This window comes from Ochotona princeps, chromosome 17 (assembly GCF_030435755.1).
Source record: "Ochotona princeps isolate mOchPri1 chromosome 17, mOchPri1.hap1, whole genome shotgun sequence".
NCBI classification, from domain to species: domain Eukaryota; kingdom Metazoa; phylum Chordata; class Mammalia; order Lagomorpha; family Ochotonidae; genus Ochotona; species Ochotona princeps.
In genome coordinates, this window is record NC_080848.1 from 36,086,852 (window position 1) to 36,109,623 (window position 22,772).

Sequence of the window (22,772 nt, forward strand, 5' to 3'; positions counted from 1 at the left end):
GACCATGGGACAGAGGGAGGCAGAACTGGGTTTCAGTGTCAGCTCTGCCACTTAAAAATCGGGTGTCTGGGCCCGGTGCGGTGGCCTAGCAGCTAAAGTCCTCGCCTTGAACTCTCCAGAATCCCATATAGGTGTCGGTTCTAATCCCGGCAGCTCCACTTCCCATCTAGCTCCCTGTTTGTGGCCTTGGAAAAGCAGTGGAGGATGGTTCAAAGCCTTGGGACCCTGCACCCACGTGGGAGACCCGGAAGAGCTCCTGGCTTCGGATTGGCTCAACTCGGCCCTTGTGGTCACTTGGGGAATGAATCATTGGACAGAAGATCTTCTCTGTCTCTCCTCCTCTATATATATATCTGACTTTGCAAAAAAAATAAATAAATCTTTTAAAAAAATATTAAAAGTCGGGTGTCTGGAAAGTCATTGTTCAGGGCCTTCACCTCTTCCCTGAAAAATGGTCACTTTGAGGGGTTTTCTGAGAATCAGAATGCTTTAGAACAGCAGTGTGTGTCTGAGATATAGAGACTGTCCCCATAGTAAGATAATTCCCCACAACCCCATCCACAGGTCCCCCTGGTGCCACATACAGGGGGACATTCTCTGGCAGCTCTGGGCTGCCTCACCCAAGTAGACTGGCTGGGAAATCCCTCTCCCTCTCCACCAGCATCACCACTCCATCACCATTGGTCATCCCTCCCCTACCCCGCAGGAGGCAGCCCCGGAGTTTCCACGTAGTCCCTGCCTTGGTGTGGGCCCCATCACCGCGTGGGCCCTCCCCCCACATTAGCTCTTAAGCTATGCAAATAGACATCGGAGGGAGCCCTGTTTAAAGAATTTAGACGCAATGAAAAAAAGGCTTTCATCGGCACTAATGAGCCATTCAGGATGCCTCCCCAGTGGATTCTTTCTTGCACTGCCCTGCGCTGTCCCCCTGTAGCTCCTCTTGGGACTGGAGGTCCTCTTTGCCCTACCCCGGCCTGGGCCTCCAGGGGTGGGAATGTAGAGCCCTATCCTGCAGCTGGGTGGGGCTAGAGATGAAGGTCCAGTGCCCCAACCCCACTAGATTTGGCCAGGATTGGAGAGTAGGACCCAGCCTCTGTCTAGCAGAACCCATAAGCTATCCAGCACCTGCTCACAGATGGACAAATTGAGGTTCAGTGACGCCCAGGGTAAAAAGCTGTGAGCAGTGGAGCCCCACCCCAAAGGTCCACAACTCCTACCCCCTGTCCTGCTAGGAGAGAGGGGTTCTGTCCCGGCCTGACCCCCAACCCATGGTACCTGCAGGTACATGGGGAGCAGGGAGACCACTCCTTCAGGTTCTGGAGGTGAAAGCTGGCCCAACCCTGGGAAATGAGAATTTAATAGGACCCATTTATTATCCCATTAAAATTAATGAGTTTATTCTGGAGGTTTCCTGGACCCTTTCAAGTTTTAATAGTGGGTCAGTGAGGGTTGGCCCCCAGCAGGTCCCTATTATCCCATAGTCCAAGAGAGGGAGAGGGACTCTGGGAGGAACAGTGCCTGGGCCCCCAGAGCCTGAGTTCCCCAGTGACAGTCTCATTAGGCCCAGCCTCACTCCTGTAGTGAGGGGTGCTAGCTAGAGGGCCCCTGAGGTCTGAGATGTGGTTCTAGAGGCTTCCAATTTCTTCTTTTTAAAAATTTCTTATTGGAAAGTCAGATATACAGAGAGAAGGAGAGACAGAGAGGAAGATCTTCCCTCTGATGATTCACGCCCCAAGTTGCCGAAGCTGTGCCAACCCGAAAGCAGGAGCCAGGAGCTTCTTTTGGGTCTTCCACGTGGGTGCAGGGTCCCAAGGCTTTGAGCCATCCTCAATTGCTTTCCCAGGCCAAAAGCTGGATGGGAAGTGTATTAGCTGGGACATCAACCAGTATTCTTATGGGACACCCTAGAGGCTTCCAATTTCATGTGCTACTGAACTAATGACCCTTTGGCACCCACCCATGTTCAGCTTCTGGGGCTGGGTGGCAATTTGTTATTGACAAAGAAGTCAGCTTCACCAACAGAAAAGGAAACCAAGGTCTACCACTGGGATACAACTTCTCCAACATTACCCTGAAGCCATGGTAGAACCAGATTGGAGAACACTGGACAGCTTGCTGTCTGTGGTCTCAAGCCAGGCAGCTGAGCTGGGAATAGGTGCCATCTACTGCCTCTGCATTCTCTGTGTGCCAGCCACATGTCGGGACCCCCTTGTGATTTCTCCTCCTCTCCTTGCTCCAGGGAGACTCCATTCATGATGTCAATAGAGACAGATGATAGGGTCCAGTGTGGTTAAGTTACTTGTACACAATCACACAGACTATGAGTAGAGCCTGGGATTGGAACCAAGGGCTAAGCAGCCCCACAGCTCAACTTCGTCCCACTGATCCCACTGGCTTTCAGCTCAGCTGGGGTGCTGCTGCCCTAGGGCTCTTGTGCCAGGAGACCAGTAGCTTATAGTGATGGGGAGGGAAGTTGTTAGGGTGGACACACAGAAGGGAAGGTTTTCATGGCCAGAGCAGGTACTGGTCCTCTTTAGTCCTGTGGTTCACATGATTCTGTCTTTGCTTACTCAAACCCTATCTATTCTCCAGGGAAGAGCTCTTGGTCCCCTGGGGAGCCATCCATGCTGGACATTCTGCTGACCATTTCCTGGTGACTCCTCAGCCATACAGTTGGCATCTTTCTCCCCATATATTCACCCATAAATATTGACATTCAGTTCTAGGTGCAATGAAGAATGGGCTCAGGGTACAGTTTCCAAGCCCAGATTATGTGTGCATACTCAGCAAGTATGCTGCTCCCCAAAGCCCTTGGCCATGGGCCAGCAGGGATGGGCAGGGGTGGGTCCTGAAGGGAGCAGACGGGCAGCCAGCCCTTGGCAGTGCCCCAGCACAGCCCCAACTGGCAATCTGTGGGGAGTGTCTGCTGGCAGCAGCTGGCAGGTTCCCCCCAGACTACCACCCTGTCATTGATTATCTTCATCACACTCTCTATCCATCCCATCCTTGCTTTTCTGGTCACCCCTCTAGGACCAGTCAAATATGAGTTGCTTATGTGAATGGGTGGAGGGGGAGAGGTGGGCGCCTCCTCTTGGCAAGGCTCCAGGAAAGGAAGTGGCTGTTTCCCAAAATCTGAGCCCTGTCACCTTTGCCAACATTTCCCACCTCCCTGACAGGCCCAGAAGGAAGCTGAGCCCACAGGGTTTGACCAGGTCCAGCAGCAAACCTGAGACAGGGCTGGCTGTTGGGATGTCAGAGATAGGGAGGCACCTGGCCTGCCTACAGTGAAGAGTGGGCTCTCCGTTGGGTATGTCTATCACCTTGGGCATACTTCTGGGGACAGAGAACTCACTGCCTCCTGAGCTGCTGGAGCCAGTTACCTTACAGGTGGGTAACTCCTGGGCTTCAGCATCTTCAAGGTTAGGATCTTATCGACAGACACAAAAAGCATGGCTAGTACCTCAATGGGAGGTAGTGGGCATTGGCCAGGAGTAGGGCTACCTGTCCCACCTCTAACAGGCAAGTCTCTTGGGAAGGGTCATTGACAGATTGCCTACCACAGTGCCTGCCAGCATTCTGAATGTCCAGCCAGAGTTAATTCACTGGGTTCCCCCAGGAACTCTTGTGAGATTTGAGTTGTTACTATCCTGTTTCACAGAACAGGAAACTGGAACCCAGACATGAATAGTTGCCAAGTTTACCATTGAGAATGTCTTAGACTCCCCACCTGGCTTCTCTGGCCCCAGAGAGGCACTGTCCAGTAGGACTTTTCCCAGTGATGGAAATGTTTGTATTTGCATCTCTAATACGGTAACCAGCAGCTGCACTTGGCTGTGTAGCTCTGGAAACGAGGCTGGTGCAAGCGAAGAAAGTTTCAGTTTTCTTCTGTGTCAGCGAGTTTACATTTACACAGCCCACAGCAGGCAACTACCATGACAAGAAGCACAGCTCTGTTCCCTGGCTTCTCGGCTTCTGAAGTATTGGCTACCTGACAGGCAGAAAAGTCCAAGGTAGCACTTCTGAAAGAGACCTAAGGCAGGATGTCTGCTTTCTTCCTTCTGGGTCTGGGAACTGGGACTGACACTGGGCAGGGAGGGAGATGACGGGGAACTTCAGTACCTCCTAAGATTTGTCCTAAGGGTCTCAGGAGAGCTGGGCCTACCAGTTGCTCACTGTCCCCCAAAGGCCATACTTGCTCCCCAGCACTGGTGAGCGCTGGTGTCAGATGGTTAACTGTGGGAGCGCAGGTGGAGCCCGGTGAAGAGGATTTTGGATTTCATGGGTAGAAGGCACCCAGAACATCTGCCCTCGTATGGTCTGGCGCAGGACTGGGTATGTGCCTGTTCTGTGGAATGCCTTCTGTGTCCTCCCGACTCACCCTCATCTCACTATCCAATTAGCAGCACAGAGAGTAGGGGGCCTCTGGGACAGTTCTGGAGCTGGCTTGAATGGCTGCTTGCCCTTGGGACCAAGGTAGAGCACCCCCATATGCCAAGCATGCTTTGGGCTATCATGCCTTGGAGAGGTGGCCTTGTTTGTATAGAATCCACACCATCCACTGTGCAGGTAAAGACACTGAGGACAAAAGGCAAAGCGAATCATCTTTGTTCATGTGAAGAAGCAGCAAATAAAGGGTTTGGCTAGGTCTGTCTATGCCCCAGCCTGAGATCAACATTTCTACTGCAGTTGTTACTACTTCTTAGAATCTATGTGCTCATGTGCATGACTGGATGGTCATGTGTGTGTACATAAAGGTAGATGTGTGTGTAGGTATGTGTATGTACATGAGGGTAGATACATGTGTAGGCATATATGTGTACACTGGCGTAAATGTGTATCTGTACATGTGTGCACATGAGGGAAATATGTGTGTGTATACTTGAGGATAGATACATGTGTGTAGGCATATGTGTGCATTTGAGGATAAACACATGTGAATATGCAGGTCCAAACACATGTTCAGGCTGCAAATCATTGTCATTTGTCTAGCCCATAATGCCATGTGGTGGAACCTGGTTTTGTCCAGGTTCTAAAAAGTCCTACTTCCCAGACAAAGGGGTGCACTTCTGCCCAACACAGCTATTGGGTTTTCTCCTTTTCACCTTGTCTGCTTCTTGAATTTTAACCTTATTCTTCCTGGGGTTATCTGTCTTGGACAATTCCTCAGATCTTGAGTAAGTGGCAGGGGTTGGGAGACACTGCCCTGGGCTGTGGCTGGACCAACCCTGCTGGCCTAACTCTTCCCTCCTTCCTCTGAGGCTGTGACGGGGGATCCAGAGTGGAGGGAGCTCCCAGCTAACTGCTACATTCTCTGCTTTCCAATTTAAAATCTAATATGGTCTCGCCACTGCAGAGCTGGGGGCTGGAAAGGTGATTAATGAGGCCTTGGCTACGGTGTCACCTGCTGCGTTCAACACCTTTCCCTGCAGCCTGGTGTTCCCCACCTCTGTCTGTCTGCTGGCCCTAGGGTCCTGGGGGACCTAGCCCTGTCTGCCATGGCTCCTGGGACTCGGTAGGTGACTCAGAAGCTGGCGTTCTGTGATGGGGGAGTGGGGAAATGAAGGGATGGGCCTGAGGATAGAGTCAGTAGAGCAGGCCCCTGCCCCTGGGGTGGGTGGAAGGAACAGGAAGAACCACAGTGGCCCTAGGGCATCACCCCAGCCAGCTGCCATATCACATCCTGATTATGCCAGGCCTGGTCACGTGGCCAGGGCAGTGGTCTGGATAGGGGAGGAGGCAGGTTCTAGTTTTTCATTATTCTTGGAGGGGTTTCTGTTCCTGGATTCCTTTTGTCCATCTGCTACCCTCAGGTCCCTTCTCCTGCAGTGGCTCTGGAGGGAATGAGGAGCCACTTGCTAGTTTCAAGGTGAATAAGAGTAATGGGTAAAGGGACATGGCCTTGAGCTAGGTGCTCAGGGCACAAACCTCCCAAGTGCCAGCGGCTCCCACTATCACCACCATGTCTGCAGCAGAGACCGTATTTCTCTGAATGTGAAACCTTGGAAATGTCAGCTGGGATGAGGAAAGCTGCAGACAGGAACTGCATTCTCTTTGGAGCTATAGAGGCCAGCTCAGCTCAGCACAAAGCTAAAGTTAGGGCACAGGGCTCACTGAGGGAGATTAGGTATCCCCCTCCACCCTGTCCTGCTGTCCAGCTGCAGACACCTGGCAAGGACAATCTCTCCCAGCCACAGAGCAAAGTAAGGCAAGACCATGAGGTGCTAGGGCCCAAGAGCAGGTACCTTCCTGAACCTCTGACCAGCCTCGGGACTACTGCCCCCTCCTTGGTCCTACCCTGAGGTTTAACAGTCAGCATCGCAGAGGCTGTTCCCAATAGTGAGTACTCCTCTGAGCTGATCACCAGTGATAACCCCAAGATTATGCAGTCTTGGGTAAGATGAAGGAGTTTGTTCTGTACACAAGGGCCAAACTGACCTCCTTCTGCCCTGTGGCTGCTTTTTATTCTGCTGTATCTGGGAAGAAATTATGGGAGCTTGACCTGGGAGGAGCCTTAAGCCTAGGGCTGCTGGGGCTACCTTGGTTTTCAGTGCTGAAGTGGGCTCTGACCACTTCTTGCTCTAGAGATCCCTATGGAGGAGTCTGTTCTTAGCTGCGGGGATCAAGGAGCCAGGCAAGGTCTTGTCACAACCGTGGCTCCTCTATGGGGACACAGCTGCCACTGGCTGGGTGACCTTGAGCTTGTTTAGCCCTCTCTGGGCCTGTCTGGTTATTCAGTTGCTGATTTTAATTTTAGCCAGTTTTTCACTAGGTGGGATAGTCATAACTTCTCTCTTATTGGTGGCCAACCTCAGGGTCTGATGGAGATTGTAGATGGGCAGGGACAGAGTGGAAACTATGCTTTCCTTCCATGTGCACTGGAGCCCATCTCCTCACCCCCATCTGTTGGTCAGTATTTGCTGAACACCCAGGTTAGGCTATGTGATGAGTGCACACAGGTGTTGAGTGTGTGTGTGGCATGTGCATTCACACATGAGTATACATGTACAAGTGTGTGCATACATGTAAGCATGAACAAATACGATTGCATGTGAGTACATGTGCATGTGTGTATGTGGTATGTTAGTGTGAGTGTATGTGGTGCACAGATGGCGGGCAAGGGTGTGGGAGACTCTGAGGAAGCACCGGCGTTTAGAGCATCTACTGTGTGCCAGGTCCTGGTCACCATTCACCTATATTATCTGATTGGTCTTCCCCAGCCCACAGGGCCAGGAGCTGATATGACTTGCAGAGGTGGTAGCCAGGAGGCAAATCCTTCCCCACCTGCCCGCACCGCGCCCTCCCAAGCCATTTCTTCTCTGCTGAGCTCAAGAGACAGACTGAAAGACAGATGGAGAAAAAAGCAGAGACAGCCTGAGGTCAGAGGGCAGGCAGATACTCAGGAAAGCCAGGACTGCCTTCCCTGGAGTCCCTTGGTTCAGGCCTCTTGAACTGCTCTCCCCTCTTCCCTGCCAACTGTTGCCAGCTCCCAGAGCAGCTGGGGCAGTGATGGGGGCGTCACCCTTGAGCCGCAGGGGTCTGGTGTTTTGGCAGACCTGAGCAGAAGCAGGGCCTGATCTCCCTCTGGGAGCGTGAGGACAGCACCTGGAGCTCCTGCCTCTGCCTCTCAGTCCCAAGCATTTCCCTCCTCCCCACTTCCTCATGCACCAAGCCCCTCTGCTTCTCCTAGCTTCTATGATGGCACAAACCCTGGCCTTACTTCCAAATGGCCCAAGGAGGAGTCCCTGAAGGCCTGGGCTCTGTCCTTAGGGATTTGGGATTTTGGGGAGTGGGAAAGGTGGACGGTGGCACAGAGGGAAAGCCATTTGATATTTTCTCTCAGTCCCAGGCAGGTGGGCTAGAGTTTAGACTTTCTCAAGATGTGCACCATGCCCATCCCACACCTGGGGCCTAGCCCAGGCTGGCTCTCCTTATCTCCATGGCCTTACATGAATAAGGGGAAGGGGACCTCACCTGCCTGGTACCATAGCCTAGAAGGCTCTCCAAGTTTGTCCTGTCCCTCCACTTCCCCAGCTAGCCTGAGTGGGGGAGGGGAAGGGAGGTGAGGGGAGGGGTGCAGATTGCTAAAAATAGCAGCAGTTCCAGCTCCAGTCTCCTTGAGGGGTCAGCAGAGCCCAGGATTGGGGAGGAAGAGAGTGGCCTGGGCTGCAGGGGAGGCAGAGAGACCAGCCTGAGCCCCAGGTTGCAGCCCCAGGACACTGGACAGAGGGCACAGATGCCAGAGACAGGTAGAAAAGACAGGCAGACTCCCAGAGACATGTCTACCTCCATACTGGGGCCTTCTCTCCGAGAACCTCAGGAAGACAAGATGGAGCCAGCTGAATATGCTCCAGCCCTCACGCCTCTCCCTTACTGCAACCTTGCTTTGACCTCCAGCTTGCAAGGCCTCCACTGAGCTGGGTGAGCTCTCCTCATCTGTACCCATTTGGTTCCTCTGCTTAAGGCTCAGGGCAGGGAAGGACCAAAGAGAACAGAAGCAATCATAAGAACTGACTAGACATGGGCACCAGTTAATCGCTGGGGGTATGGGAGCATCACCCTGATCAAGCAGGAGGCTTCTTTCTTCTCTGGGCTGGCAGACAGAGGGGAGGAAGGAACAGAGGTGACATTGCAACCCCAGGGCAGGACCAGGGCTCTGTGACAAGATGGGCAAGCACTGAGTGGGCAGCAGGGCAGATGTGGGGGTGGTAGAGATGGAATCTGGATAAGTAAAGGCATGAACCACTTCCTCCATGCACCTTGTCAGGTGCCACCTTTGCACCTTTATCCAGAGGTTCCAGGGGCTCTTTGATCCACACAAAGTGACTCCATCCCCACATTTCCTCTAACCAGGAAGAAATCAGGGCCTCACAACAGCAGGGGACCTGCCAGCTGCCAGGCCAGATGTTCCCAGTCGCACATCTCCTGGATGTAAATGATCTCTGAGTCAAGGTCCCCCTCCCCTGCCCCAGCAGTGAGCAGCGAGCCAGAGTGAAGCACCCTGGACCCAACTTTCATCCCTCTGCACTGCTGATCTCACCTTCCTGGACTGACAGGGCCAGACATGCGCTCACGTTTATGGCTGACACTTGCCTGCACAGTCCAGCTAGGGCTTTCTTGGGAACATGACCTTGCCCCTCAGTGGCCAACTGACAAGCCCCTCCTGCTGGATATAGTTCTGGCTGTCAGAGGATGCTTCTCTCAAGCAGGGTTTCTGGTTCCTTCTCTGTTGCTACCCTCTGTTTTTCTTTAATGCTGATGCCTCCATGAAAGATGTAGGACAGGGGCAGGTACCACAAATTCCCAAGAAAACTGAGGCACGGGAGGTGACACAACTTATCCAAGGTCACAATACCAGCAAGAGTTTGCACTAGATTCAAAATCTGCTATCCTGACCCCCTGGCCAGATTCTTCTGATCTAGGGTTTTTTGTTTGTTTTTGTTTTTTCTGTCTAGGACTTTCCTCTCTCTCCGAAGCACAACTTGGCTCTCTACTCTGCCTGATCCCTCCCTCCCTCAGGCTCTGGGACTCCCTAGGCACCTGCTGGCTGGTGGGATCCAGGCCAGACACTCAGCAGGTGGCTGCTTGGGGGACAAAGGAGCTGGTGCTCAGCTGCTGAGCCTGGAGGGAGGGAACGAAGGGAAGCGAAGTGGGAGGGCTCTGGGCTGGTGTGGGGGGCAGCGTCTGTTTCAGTGCTTTTAACAAGGAGCCAGCAAGCAAAGAGGGGCAAAATGGTATGCAAATGAGCATCTGTGGGGCGGGGGGGGGAGAGACATGCAATGGTTCAGACCCTTTTCACAGTCTTCCTTCCCTCTTCCTGTGTTGACCAGCTGATGAGAGGGGCTGAGAGCAGAAAGGAGCTTGTGCAGAGGAGAGTAGAAGGGGTTGAGGGAGACGCTGAAGCCAATGCCAGGATGTCAAGATTCTGGTTGGGGTGTGGGCTTTGGGCCTCGTGGGTAAGATGCTATTTGGGATATCCATGTCCCATATAGGAGTACCTAGGTTTGAGTCCAGGATCTGCTTTTGATTCTAGCTTCCTGCTAATGTGCATTCTGCAGGCAGCAGGTGATGATGGTTCAAAGTAGTTAGAACCTTACTATCCATGTGCGATACCTGGATTGAGTGCCCAGGTGTTAGGCTTAGGCTTGGCTGTTGCAGACATTTGAAAAATGACAAACAAAAGCACCCAGCTAGTCCCTTATGGAGTGCACTGGTGATAGAAGCCCACTGTTTGAATTGTGCAGCACACAGGGGTTGAGACCAGGAGGGGCTCTGCACCTGCTCTGCCATGGTGGGTTTGAGGCAGTCAGGCTCAGCAGAGAGGGGAAGAAGAGTGGCATGGCCCAGGAATCCCAGGGACTGTCTAGGCACTCCCTCATAGACCCAAACACTAACCCCTTCTGCTACAGATGAGAAACAGAGGCCAGAGTTCCCTGTCCTTCCGAAGGTCCAAGTAGCTGGATTACGTAATGTGCCATTTGGCATTTCTTCTGGACCTCAATTAAAATCACAAGGCACTGGTCTGACGGAAGAGATGGTCACAGCTGAGCTTATTACAGAAGCAGCCCTGCATCAAACAGGTAGGCATTGTGCTGCATTGCTGCCTGTTAGAGCACCTAGTAGGTGCTGAGTTGGGGGGTATGGATGGAGAAGGATTAAGCAGATGAGGGAAAGAAAGGCTAAGTCCTTGATGGGTGATGGGTGGCATTTGGTGTTTGGGGAACACAGTGATCAGAAAAGGAGGATGGGAGGACAGGAATTAGCAACAGGACTTGGGATGGCATTCCGGGTACATAACAATGGCTGAGTAAAACAGGAGAGGTTGGGCTAAACAAGGGGTGAGCAGGGTCTAGGAGCCCCTGCCCCCAGTCATACTCACTGTATCTTCCCATTACCCCCCTTCCTGCTCAGCCCCTGCTTACCTCCTGGCAGAGCCCCTTCTTCCTGCTGGGGGGCCCAATCAGGACCTTCTACCCCAGCCCCTCCCTTCCTGCCAGAGTGGCTGCCAGCAAGGCTGCAGATCTGCAGTGAGAGACCCGGATTGTTGTTGGAGAAGTGGCAGGTTTGTTTGCTCCTGAGCCCGCTGAGAAATCTCCACAATCAATGGCCAAAAACACTCTGCCTGCGGCTGCAGCATCGATCCTCCCCTCCCAGGGCTGGCAGCTGGGGCGGCAGGTAGGCAAGTGGAAGGGAGAAGGGGCAGGCTTGGGCCTCCCACTTGGGGGTTGGCCCTCAGCAGAGGCCAAGGTGGTCGGGCAGGGCAGCCCAGGATGCCAGCACAGTTGAGATTGGTCCTCTAACATACCCAAAGGATAGAATAGTTACTCACCCAAGGCCTCAGAGCTCAGGTCCTCTGACTGCCTGGTTCCATGCTCTTTCCTGGCCTCCAAGTGCTGGGAAGAAGAGCTTATTCCTTTGCCACCAAGGACTGAGCAAGCTAAAACATTCCTAACCTGCTGTCAGTAAGGTTGAGAGTAGACAGCAGCAGGAATGTGCTAGGATAAAGTTAGGAGCTGTTTATGCCTTGAGTCTGTCTTACAACACAAGCTAGGACTTGGCCAATAAAAGGCAGATAATAGCTTCTATCTCATAGAGATGACACGAGGGCTAAACGAGCTAATGTGTATACAGCACTTAGTGGAGGGCCTGGCACAGTTGGTACCTAATAAATGTTTGCTAACACGGTTGCTGCTATTATTATTGTTTGGCTAGTGACAGTCTCCTGGCTTCTGCCTGCCCGTTCTGAAGCTTTATGCTTGGCTGGACACCGTGTTGGTTGAAGCTGCATTTTACCAAATGAATAGGCACTTGGGAGCAGCTCAGCTACTGACTGGTTGTGCTGCCCAGGGTAAATGACCTAATTTCAAAACTCAGTTTTCCCATCTATGATGTGGGAGATGATTAATCTTATCTCATAATATTAGAAAGAAAAGGCAGGTGCAAGGCTTGACCAGTGAAATCTGGGACCCTGGGGGTTCTAGGCCAGACTCCATAACTCAACACACGAATGGCAGATTGAAGCATACCAGAACCAGCTTTTTTTTTTTTTTTTTTTTTTAAATAAAAGAGTTGAATTACTGAGGTCCTGGATAATTTGTAGTTGTGGGTTCCTGCTCTCCACTCAAGGTCATACAAGATGCGCATGCTCCACTTCCAATCCAGCTACCTGCAATGTGCCTGAGAAAAGAGTGGAAGGTGGTTTAAGTGCTGGAGTCCCTGTACCCAAGTAGGAGATCCTGATGGAATTCCAGTCTTCTGGCACAGGCCTGGCCAAGCCTGGCTCTTGTGGCCATTTAGGTAGTGAATCAATGGTAGAGTTCTGTGTGTGTGTGTGTGTGACGATGTCTTTCAAATAAATAAATCTTTTCCTTTAGATTTATTTATTTTTATTACAAAGTCAGATATACAGAGAGGAGGAGAGACAGAGAGGAAGATCCTCCGTCCGATGATTCACTCCCCAAGTGAACGCAACAGGCCGGTGCTGCGCCGATCCGAAGCCGGGAACCTGGAACCTCTTCCAGGTCTCCCACGTGGGTACAGGGTCCCAAAGCTTTGGGCCGTCCTCCACTGCTTTCCCAGGCCACAAGCAGGGAGCTGGATGGGAAGTGGAGCCACTGGGACTAGAACCGGCACCCATATGGGATCCCCGGGGCATTCAAGGCGAGGACTTTTAGCTGCTAGGTCACGCCACCGGGCCCCAAATAAATAAATCTTTAAAGAGCATACAAGCTCAGAGCTGCTCCCAAAGGTTCATATCAATCCCTTCCAGGAGCATGACAGTGTCTAAAGCTGAGACAGACGAGAGAGCTAGAGAGACAGCTGACAAGTAACTGTCCCTCCCTCACCTGGGGCCTTCAGTTCACCCGCAGCCTCCCTCTCAGCCAGCAGGGCTGGCGGGTGAGTGCTGTGAGTGGGACCCTGGTCCTAACCTCTACCACTGTCTGCCTCACTAATTTATTCTTCCTTGAGCCAGACTCTGTGCGGGTGGGGACACAAGCATTCACGGGGGACTGGGAGGGGGGCTTTGGCTTACTCAGAGTGGCCAGCATAACCCCACCCCCAAGCCACCTCAGGCTGATAGCATGACAGTTTAATTTGTAGAAGGAAAAAACTAAGTAAAGGCTATAATTTACAGTTGGGATAATTGGCCAACTGTTAGGAATAGAAAAAAAAAAAAAACCAACATACAATCTATATAAAAATAGTATGCTTGCTACGCAAACTCAGCTTTAAGACACAGCCCAGCTGCCACGGTCCCACTTCTCTTTTCTAAACAGCCAGCTGACCCCACATTTCCAGACAGGCACAATGGAGCTGCCCCAAGATAGAAAGGGTGGGCCAAACAGACTTGGGGTCTTTTCTTCTGAGTTCAGTCCTGTTGCGGGGGAGTATCAAGCAACTAGGCACTTGTGACCTAACACAGGAGAAGCCAGGGCATGCTGGGAGCACAGACGTCCCACCTCTCCAGATCCAGGCTGTAGGAATATGAGCCTTCCCCTGCAGAATCATACGGCAGGTGCCCTTTAAATGTATGCTGAAGAGTTACTTGAGGTGCCAGCTTAGCCGATACTTGAAGCATAAGGTAGAGTGAGCCAGGTTGGCCCAGGAGGAAAAAGAATTTCTAGCAGAAGAAATGCCAAGAGCTCAGAAGCTGTTGAGAACTTGGCTAGTTTGGGAAACTGAAGCTGAAACTCCTTTCACTTGGTTGGCTGAGCAGGCTTCCCAGAACTGCTGCTTCCTGTGGGGATCTGGCTTGGGAGACCTCCTAGTCTGAGCTCCACCTCCCAGCTACAGACCGGGTCTGGCAGCATTGCCTCCTCTGTATGGGAGGGCAGGGCATTGAGGATGCAAAATTACTCTGCATGACATGACAAGCTCTTCAAGGCCCCAGTGTGCTCCTGGACTTGGCCACCATGGGCTGGTACAGCTTTACATTCAAGGCTGCAGAGGGTGGAGGCCCAGAAGGGGCTAGGCTTGTAACTATCTGGGTTGAGAGGTTCCCTCACCCAAGTTAGCCCTGTCTATGGCCTTTCCCTTAGTGTTTAGGGATGGAGTTGGATGGAGTGAGCAGTGTGGAGGACTGAGGCTTCAGAGTTCTGCCCAGGTGAGGATGCAGCATCCTGAGCAGAGCCCAGTCAGGCAGAGGAGACCTGATAGGGCTGAGGTTGGGACAGAGATGGAGGGAGGAGGCTGCAGGACTTAGGACTGACAGGGAGGGAGGGGTTGAGGAGGCGGGCTGATAGGCCCTCACCTATCAGGATGGAGGGTGAAGGATGCTCAGTTCTTAATTAAGCCTAGTTTCTAATTAAGCCCAGCCTCTGTATCTCCTTGCTCCCCATTAGCACCCCACTGCATCAGTCCCCAAGGCGCTCTAAGTTGCCATCCCACTAAGGAATCCAGGATGGCCTCCAGGACCTGCCAAGCTTGAAGAGCTTGGGCCTGAGAGGGGAAAAAAACCAACTCTGGCTTTCTCCTGCTGCTCCCGGCATTCTCAGCTCCTGGGGGCTCCTTGGAAGCCTCCTGCCCGCCTTGCCAGTCCCTGTCTCTGAGTAGAATCTGGACTGTTCTCCCATAGGGCCTCTTTCACCACTTCTGGACCCCCACATACTAGGTGAGGACTGGAGGCAGGATCTCCTGGCAGTTTTGGGAGCAGCCCCCAGACCCAGTGATGGACTGTCAGGCTGTTGGAAAGCAGCACCTACCCAGGAGTCTGCATGAAGCAGTAATTACCATTTTAGGTTAAGGCAGGCCTAGTTTGTTAACTCTTGCAGCGTTGGCTCTCCTTCCCCTTCCCCCTACCTACTCCGTCTCACCTCTGAGACACCATCTCTTGGTTCTGAGCAAAGTGAGCTACTGAACTAGCCACCCCAGGCTTCTCTTCCTACCACATTCTCAAGCCAGCTCAGAGAGGTGGAGCAGCTTATCCAAGGTCACACAGCCACGGAGGCAGCCACCATCCATGGAGACCCCACCTCGGCTTGGTCTCAGCTGCTTCTACCTTCACAATCTCCCCAGGCCACATCCACACATGCAGAGTTTAATTAACTTTATTGATATTCAGAAATTAGGAGAATGACTAAAGGTAATTGCTCATTAAAAACCATTAAACTGACACAGCAGGCCTAGCACACACACACACACACAGAGTCCTCCCCTGCAGCCGCTTTCCCCCCACTGTGGCAAGATCTCCTGGGCACCTCCCGCAGGTTGGGAGAGCACCCAGTAGCCCACTGCATTCCTAATGCCTGAGGCTGCAGAGACAAAGGGGGACTAAACCTGGGGGTGGGGCTGGGCCAGCCACCCCACCTGGGCAGCTGCTGCCTCCCTGCCTCAGCTTCAGCAACCGGTCCCAGTCCCAGGTGTGAGCTCAGCTCCATTGGCTGTTTTGAGACCCCAGGCTGTGAAGCTGGGGAACACACCTCCCCGCAGCAATGGCTGACTGCCTGAGGCCTTTGCTCCGAGTGGCTCGCCTTGGCGCAGCTCAAGACCTAGGAGCTCCCAGACGACCAAATGTACTGCTTTCTGGTGAGACGCCTTGGTAGCCCAGCTGGGAAGGTGGCAGCTTCTGGTCCAACCAGCCCTGACCTCCATCCATGCCCTCTCACCCATTAGGCTTGGCACTGTGGGCTGCTTCCTTGCCTCCCTGGTGGGGCAAAACGTGTTGTCCTACACTACCTTCTGCCTCACACGTCTGTCCCTTCAACAGATCACCCCATAGCACTGGAAATCCTGCTGGGTCAGAGATGGGGACTGAGGAGAAAGACTCAAGGACTGCAGGGGATCTAGACGCCTTCCAGCCCTCAAACCTACACCCGCAGCGTGGGACTGTTCAGAGCTCCAGCCAAGCCAGTCTTCTTCCTGGGGATGAGCAGTCTCACTTCAGCCCTGCAGGGTGCTCTCTGTTAGCTGTTGCACCCCCACACAAGGGCCCCACCCCTACTCACTATTGAGCCTTCACTACCCCAGCATACAGGCTTTGCAGGCAGACTCCACCCTCGGAGAACCCTGATTACATTCACTTGGAGACAGATCCATGTAGCCAAACCCCAGGCTCCATGCCAGGGTCCTAAGCTCCCAGGGAGCTGCCCAGAGGGAGGACGTGGCCACCCTGAGACAGATTCCAGACGCTGAGGGACACTCTAGGGCAGCCTTCCTCCCTGTTCCCCTTCTCAGTGTGTGGCTTGCGGGATTCTGTCTCCTCCCCCAATCATGAACATATGGTCTAAGTTCCCTGTGAGCCTGAAGACTGGACTTGGCTTGGACAGCCAGGTGGCAGGGTAGAAACACTGGGATGGCTGTGCCAGGGGAGCTAGAGGCTCAGAAAGGGGCTTCCACGACACAAGAAAATTGTACCACAAGAAAATTGTTATCCAGGGGCCAGCCCAGTCCAGTAGTGCTGCACTGACCTCCAAAGCTGCAGGGAGGGCAGGGGGATGGGGTGGTGGGTGGAGATCCAGCCCGGAGGTTGGAAATCCCCACCTTTCTCCCTATCCACCAGGTGCTATCAACCATACGGACGGAAATGGCATGTCTCACTCCAACTACAGTTCTGGCGACCTCATCCACTCATCCGTAAGGACTGGAGAAGGACATGGGTTTCTGTTGGTGTAGCCAAAGCTTGTCTGTGCCGGGACGGCGGATCCTGACACGATTCACACCCCTCACCCCCATCCTCTTCCCAGGCTCGTTTGATACCCACTCCAGGGCGGCGTCCCTCAACCCCAGACCAGTGAAGTTGGGCGCTGGACTTGGAACAGAGGGCTGGGAGCCGCAGGGTAGGGAACCGTTCCTTCCCCCACGAGTCTGCTGCCGGGATGAATGGGGGCCAGAAAACAAGGGAGGCCCAGAAGAGAGGCAGAGCTCCAGGCGTGTGCGCTGTGTGTGCCGGCGCAAGGAAGGGACTTCGGGGAGGACGGAGGAGCTCAGCTGCTGCAGCTCAGGACACAGAGAAGAGTTGGACTGGAGGCTCTGGGTTCCTGAGTTTCTTCCCAGAATTGTGCTCCAGGCTCTTTGGCATTGCCGCGCCAAGGTACAGGGAGGTGAGCGACGACTCGACCTCAATCTATTTGCCATGTGGTCCCGACCCTCTGCAGTGAGGATGCGAGGGGCCCCAGAACCGGCGGCAAAGTCGAGCGAAGTTTGGAGGGCGGCCGGGGAGGCGCGATCACGGTTCGCCCAGCAGGACCGTCCCGACTCACCACCCTGCGCGCCCCCGCGTGCGCCCCGGCGCCCTTAGACGCCTGGAGTGTGGCGAGGTAGCGCGCGGGTGAGCGTGTGTGCGCGGGGAGGGGGATGGCGTGATGAATTGCAGCAAAGAAATCCCATTAGATCCGGGGAGATGATTAAAGGCGAGGTCTCGGCCGGGCGCGAATGGCGGGAGCCGCGGCAGCTTCCCGCCCGCGGAGCCCGCGCCCCGCCCGGCTCGGCCGGCGCCGGGGGCAGCGCAGCCGGCGGAGCTCTGTGCTTGAGCTGAGTCTCCCGGTCGCGCAGGGCTGGCTGCCAGAACAGTCCTCTCCGGGCGCCCCCGGGACCCCACCCTCGCCTCCGTCCCGCCGCCGGACGCCGGGGTCTCCTACCGTGAGCCAGGAGCGCCAGGAACGAGGGCAGGAGCAGCAGGGCTGCGGGGCGCATGGTGCCGGTCGCGGCCGCGCCCCGGGCAGGGGCCGCGACTGGAGGGCGGGAGGCCCTGCGGGGCGTGGGCGCAGCGGGGCAGAGCCGGTCCGGTCGGGAAGAGGGAGCCGGGCCGCCGCTGCCAGCGCCTGACAGGATCAGCACCACGGCCAGCGCCTGGCGTCGGCGCCGGGGACCGCCGCGCGGGGCTGGGGGCGGGGGCGCGGGAGGAGCGGCTTACCGTAAAGTCGCAAGCAGAAGCGCAGCAGCCCCAGCGGCAAGGCGCACGGTCTCCCGCGTCCCCGCCAGCCCAGGGGAAAGACTGCCCTAATAATGGGGGCACATGGCCCTTGTCCTTCCGCGCCGCCCACGCTCAGCCGAGTCCCCCATTCTTTCCCCCATTAGCAGCTTGTTTGTCCAGGTATGGGTTTCGGGTGGTACCAGTCCGATTCTCCGTGAGTGAGAGCAATTCCTCCTCATCTTCCTCTACCCCATCCTGGTACCTGAGGGCGCCAAGGGTGACCTAGGAAGATATTAACGAGTGAGGCAGCTGATGAGGCCCGCGTGCCCTTGTGGCAACTCCGTCCCGGGCCGATAATGAAGATGGCTTTTGAGCGTACAAAGGACAATAAATTATTACTTTGCGCTCAATAAATGCCAAGGCTCCAGGCAGCTGCATCAGCAGCAAACTGTGCTCACAGAAAAGCTTAATTATCCTGATATTATAGTTAAAAGCCAGTGGCACTCGCGTCCTAGGGAGACATTCTTCATTTGGCAGGAGGCAACCTGGGCCAAGCTGTGGGCAGCTTCAGAGAGTGTCCCCGGGTCCCAGGTGGCACAAATTTCCAGGATACTGCCCTGCCTCCTCTGCAAGGACCAGAGAAGCCCCGGTGACAGCTAGTTGGCACAGACTTTTCCTGCCAATCCCTGCTCAGGTCCTTGGAACTGGCAGAGAAAATGAGCCAGGTGTGGGGAGGGGGTCCCCAGGGCTGCTTTAGAAAGAGACTTGAAGGAGGCTCAAGGGAGTAGCCAGGGAGGGTGAACCATTCCAAGGAGTGGGAAATAAGCTTCCAGGGCTCTCCACTTGGGCTGAGGAGTCCCTGTGAGGCAGTCATGGCTCTGCCACCCCTAAGGCCGCTGCTAAGACAAGGGCATCCCTGATGAGGGGACTTTCTCTGAGAGCATCAATGGATGCAGGAAGGTGTGGCCCTGTGGCTGATACTCAATCCTGGCATCCTGGGAGACTCCCCCGGAGAAGGGCAGCTGGGCTTAATTTGTTTCTGGTGAACTTGGCTCTTCCTTGAATGTTCCAGTCCCCACTCATTGTCCACTGCCCTTCCTGACCTCACCCTCAAGAACCAGAGGGGCACAACTTCTGCTGTTATTCGTAGGAGACCTTAAGCCCACGTGACGCTCCCTTTCCTTTGGCTCTGCTTGTGGCATCCTTTCCAGAGCCACATCTCTGCAGCTCTGGGGTGCCACCTGAGCTGACATGCACAAAGCCAGGCAGCAGACAGGTGGAGTGCAGCATCAGCGCAGGAGAGACCCTCTGGACAGCTGTTTTGAGAAGCCAAGGACAGGAGGGCAATGGAGAAGGGTGGGTGGCAAGGAGGGTGGTGAGTTGGCAGAAGGCAGGATCAGAGGTGAGAAGTCAGGAAAGAAGGGACTGAGGAGCAGGGCAAAGCATTACCAACAGAGGAAGGGAACAGGTTCAGGGTAGAAGTTTCTGGGGCTGAGAGAAGTTTGGCTAATGTGATATTCCTCCTTTTCTCCTTGAAGCTATTCCTGGACTCTTCCCAGACCCTGGGGTCCCTCAGGAGTAGACATGGCCCATGGGTGGAACTTGCCAGAATGAATCTTTTTTTTTTTTTTTAAGATTTGTTTATTTTTATTGGAGAGTCAGGTACACTGAGAGGAGGAGAAACAGAGAGGAAGATCTTCCATCTGCTGATTCACTCCCTAAGTAGCTGCAACGGCTGGAGCTGAGCCAATCCGAAACTAGGAGCCAGGAGTTCTTCCGGGTCCCCATGCGGGTACAGGGTCCCAAGGCTTTGGGCCATCCTAAACTGCTTTCCCAGGGAGCTGGATGGAAAGCAGTGCTGCCAGGATTAGAACCGGCGCCCATATGGGATTCCAGCGCATTCAAGGAGAGGACTTTAACCACCACGCTATTGCACCGAGCCCGCAGAATGATTCTTTTTAAGATTTATTTGTTTGGGGCCCAGTATGGTAGCTATAGCCCTCAACTTGCCTTGCCAGGATCCCATATGGGCTCCAGTTCATATCCTGGCTACTCCATTTCCCTTTCAGCTCCTTGCTTATGGCCTGGGAAAACAGTAGAGCTCGGTTCATAGCCTTGGGATCCTGTACCCAAGTGGAAGACCCGGAAGAAGCTTCAGACTCCTGACTTCTGATTGGTTCGGCTCCGGCCGTTGCAGCTACTTTTGGGATTGAACCAGCGGAAGGATCTTTCTATTTCTTTCTCTCTGTAAACCTGCCTTTCCAATAACACAAAAAAATTTTTAAGAAATAAAAAAAAATTTTTGGGAGCCCAGCGATGTGGCCTAGCGGCTGAAGTCCTCGCCTTGAACGCCCTGGGATCCCATATGGGTGCCGGTTCTAATCCCGGCAGCTCCACTTTCCATCCAGATCCCTGCTTGTGGCCTGGGAAAGCAGTCGAGGACGGCCCAAAGCTTTGGGACCCTGTACCCGCGTGGGAGACCTGGAAGAGGTTCCAGGTTCCCGGCTCCGGATCGGCGCAGCACTGGCCGTTGTAGTCACTTGGGGAGTGAATCATTGGACGGAAGATCTTCCTCCCTGTCTCTCCTCTCTGTATATCTGACTTTGTAATAAAAATAAAATCTTTAAAAAAACAAAAAAAAAAATTTTGAAATTCAAGTTACAGAAGAGATAGAGATTTTCCACCCACTGGCTTACTCCTCAAGTGATCTCAAAAGCCAGGGCTGGGATAGGCTGAAACTCAGAGTCTGGAGCTTCATCTATGTCTCCTGTAAGGGTGCATGGGGCACAAGCACTTGGACCATACTCTGGCATATCAGCAGGGAGCAACCAGGATGTAAACCAAAACCAGTATGGGATGCTAGTATTGCAGGCAGTGGGTGACTTTATTGTTTAATGTTATGATATCTGTCCCCACCTGAGTGATTATGGGAATTGTTTCCAATTTTTGTTTATTTGTTTAATTGAAAGGCAGGGTAAGATCAGTCTTCCATCTGCTGGTTCACTTCCCAAATCCCTGAAACATCCAGGGCTGGGTGAAGCAGAAGCCAGGTACCTAGAACTCGACCCATGTCTCTCACATGGGTGTCAGAGACCCAAATAATTGAGACAACAGCTGCTGTCTCCCAGGATGCACATTAGCAGTAAGCTGGAATCAGGACCTAAGCTGGGGCTCCAAGTCAAGCACTCTGATGTGGGGTGCAGACGTTCTAAGCATATTCTAACTGCTAATGCCAAATGCTTGTTCTGGGAATTTGGAGGCTGATGGCAGGCTTATCTAATTCTGCCAACACCTGGGCAATTTGATGAGCTGAACAGTAACCATAAGAAGGAGGGGAGCAGAACTGGCCAGAAATTTGCCATGTCACCATCCCTACTGCCTGAACTAATTTACATGTGTGGGAATCAGCAGTTTGGGGGGTGAGGTATAGTGGTGATGGTAGTGGTGGTGGTGTGTTTATAAGACAGACTATGAATTCCAGGCAACAGCATTCTGCCCTGGACTCAAAGGATGGGTTCATACTGCATGACGGGATTAATAATGCATCTGGGCTGTCCCTCCCTCCTAGTGATAGTCAACTTTATGTGTTAGGATGAGGCAGAGCCTGGACAGGTAGGAAAGTAGTGCAGTTTGTCAAATATCCTCCCTCACGCTTTTCAATGGATCATTCTGCCCAGATCTTGGCATTACCCACAAATTAAGAGCAATAAAATGCCCAAGAAGATTTAGCTGTATATATGATTTGCAGGCTTAAAGGCACATTGGGAAGTGGCATGTTGGGGGACTTGCTAGGGGTTCCCCCCTTGGTTTCCTTTTCCCATTTTCTTCATATACCTCAAATGGCTCTTTGCCCACTGTCTCTGTACCACTAGCTTAAATGTCTGTCTTCAAGCAGTTGTGACTCTGTGAGGATATGGGCCATGTTTGTTTTGTCTAACCCTAACCAAGCCTAGTTACCACAGTGTTGCAGATAATCAATATTTATGAATAAATGAGGTGGTAGGGAGCATCTACTGGCAGGTAACTGGTGCCAAATAAGTGCTGTGAAATAGTAAATAGGAGACAGGTTCTTTTGGGGAGGTCAGTGAAGGCTTCACATAGCAGATGGGTGAAATCAAGTGAAAAATATGTTTAAAGTTGTTTTCATTTTACTTGGCTAGTGTCTGTCAGTGAGAGATAGAGAGACAGAGGCAGAGAGATCTGCCATCCATTGGTACACTCCAAATGCCTGTAACTGGCAAGGGAGCACCAGGCCAAAGCTGGGCGCCCGGAGTTCAGTTTGGTTCTCCCACGTGGGCATGGTAGGGACTTGAGCCATGACTGCTGCCCCCCAGGGTGGGCATTATCAGGAAGCTGGATCAGAAGTGGAGAAGGTGGGGGCCAGTGTTGTGCCACAGTGAAGAAAGCCACTGTTCAGGATACTGACATCCTACATGGGTGCTCGTTCATTTCCAGGCTGCTCCACTTCTCATCCAGCTCCCTGCTAATAGCCTGGGGAGAGCAGCAGAGGATGGCTCAAGTACTTAGGCTGCTGCACTCATGTGGAAGATCTGGATGAAGATGCTGGCTCCAGGTTTTGGCCTGGCAAAGCCCTGGCTAATGTGGCCATCCAGGAGTTAAACCAGTATATAGAATCTCCTCTCTCTTGCCCTCTTTCCCTCTCTCCCCTTGTCTCTTTTTTTCTGCAACTCTGACTTTCAAATAAAGAGGAAGGACATCAAAGATGGGGGCATGACTTATGGAAAAGTAGCGGAAAATACGAGGCCTTTGGGGTCAATGAGATTGGGTCTGGTGGAGCAGCAGGTCCCTGTGGGAAAACAGTAGCAAGGACCGGAGCAGGCTGGGGCCAGGCCAGGAGAGGCTTTGTGTCCTCTGAGCTGCAGATATCCCTGGTGGCCCCTGTGAAGGGGTAACCCACTGTGAA

The 22,772-nt window shown here is 53.4% G+C and overlaps 1 protein-coding gene across 1 annotated transcript in view; it reads right to left on the reverse strand.

Annotated features, from left to right (window-relative positions):
* Positions 1–17,710, reverse strand: part of SEZ6 (seizure related 6 homolog) — a 44,147-nt gene extending 26,437 nt beyond the window's left edge. The window contains exon 1 of the mRNA XM_004593924.3: positions 17,574–17,710. Within this exon, the coding sequence (XP_004593981.2) occupies positions 17,574–17,628 (55 nt within the window). The 5' untranslated portion in view covers positions 17,629–17,710. The remainder of the gene's footprint in view (positions 1–17,573) is intronic.
* Between the last annotated feature and the right edge of the window lie 5,062 nt (positions 17,711–22,772).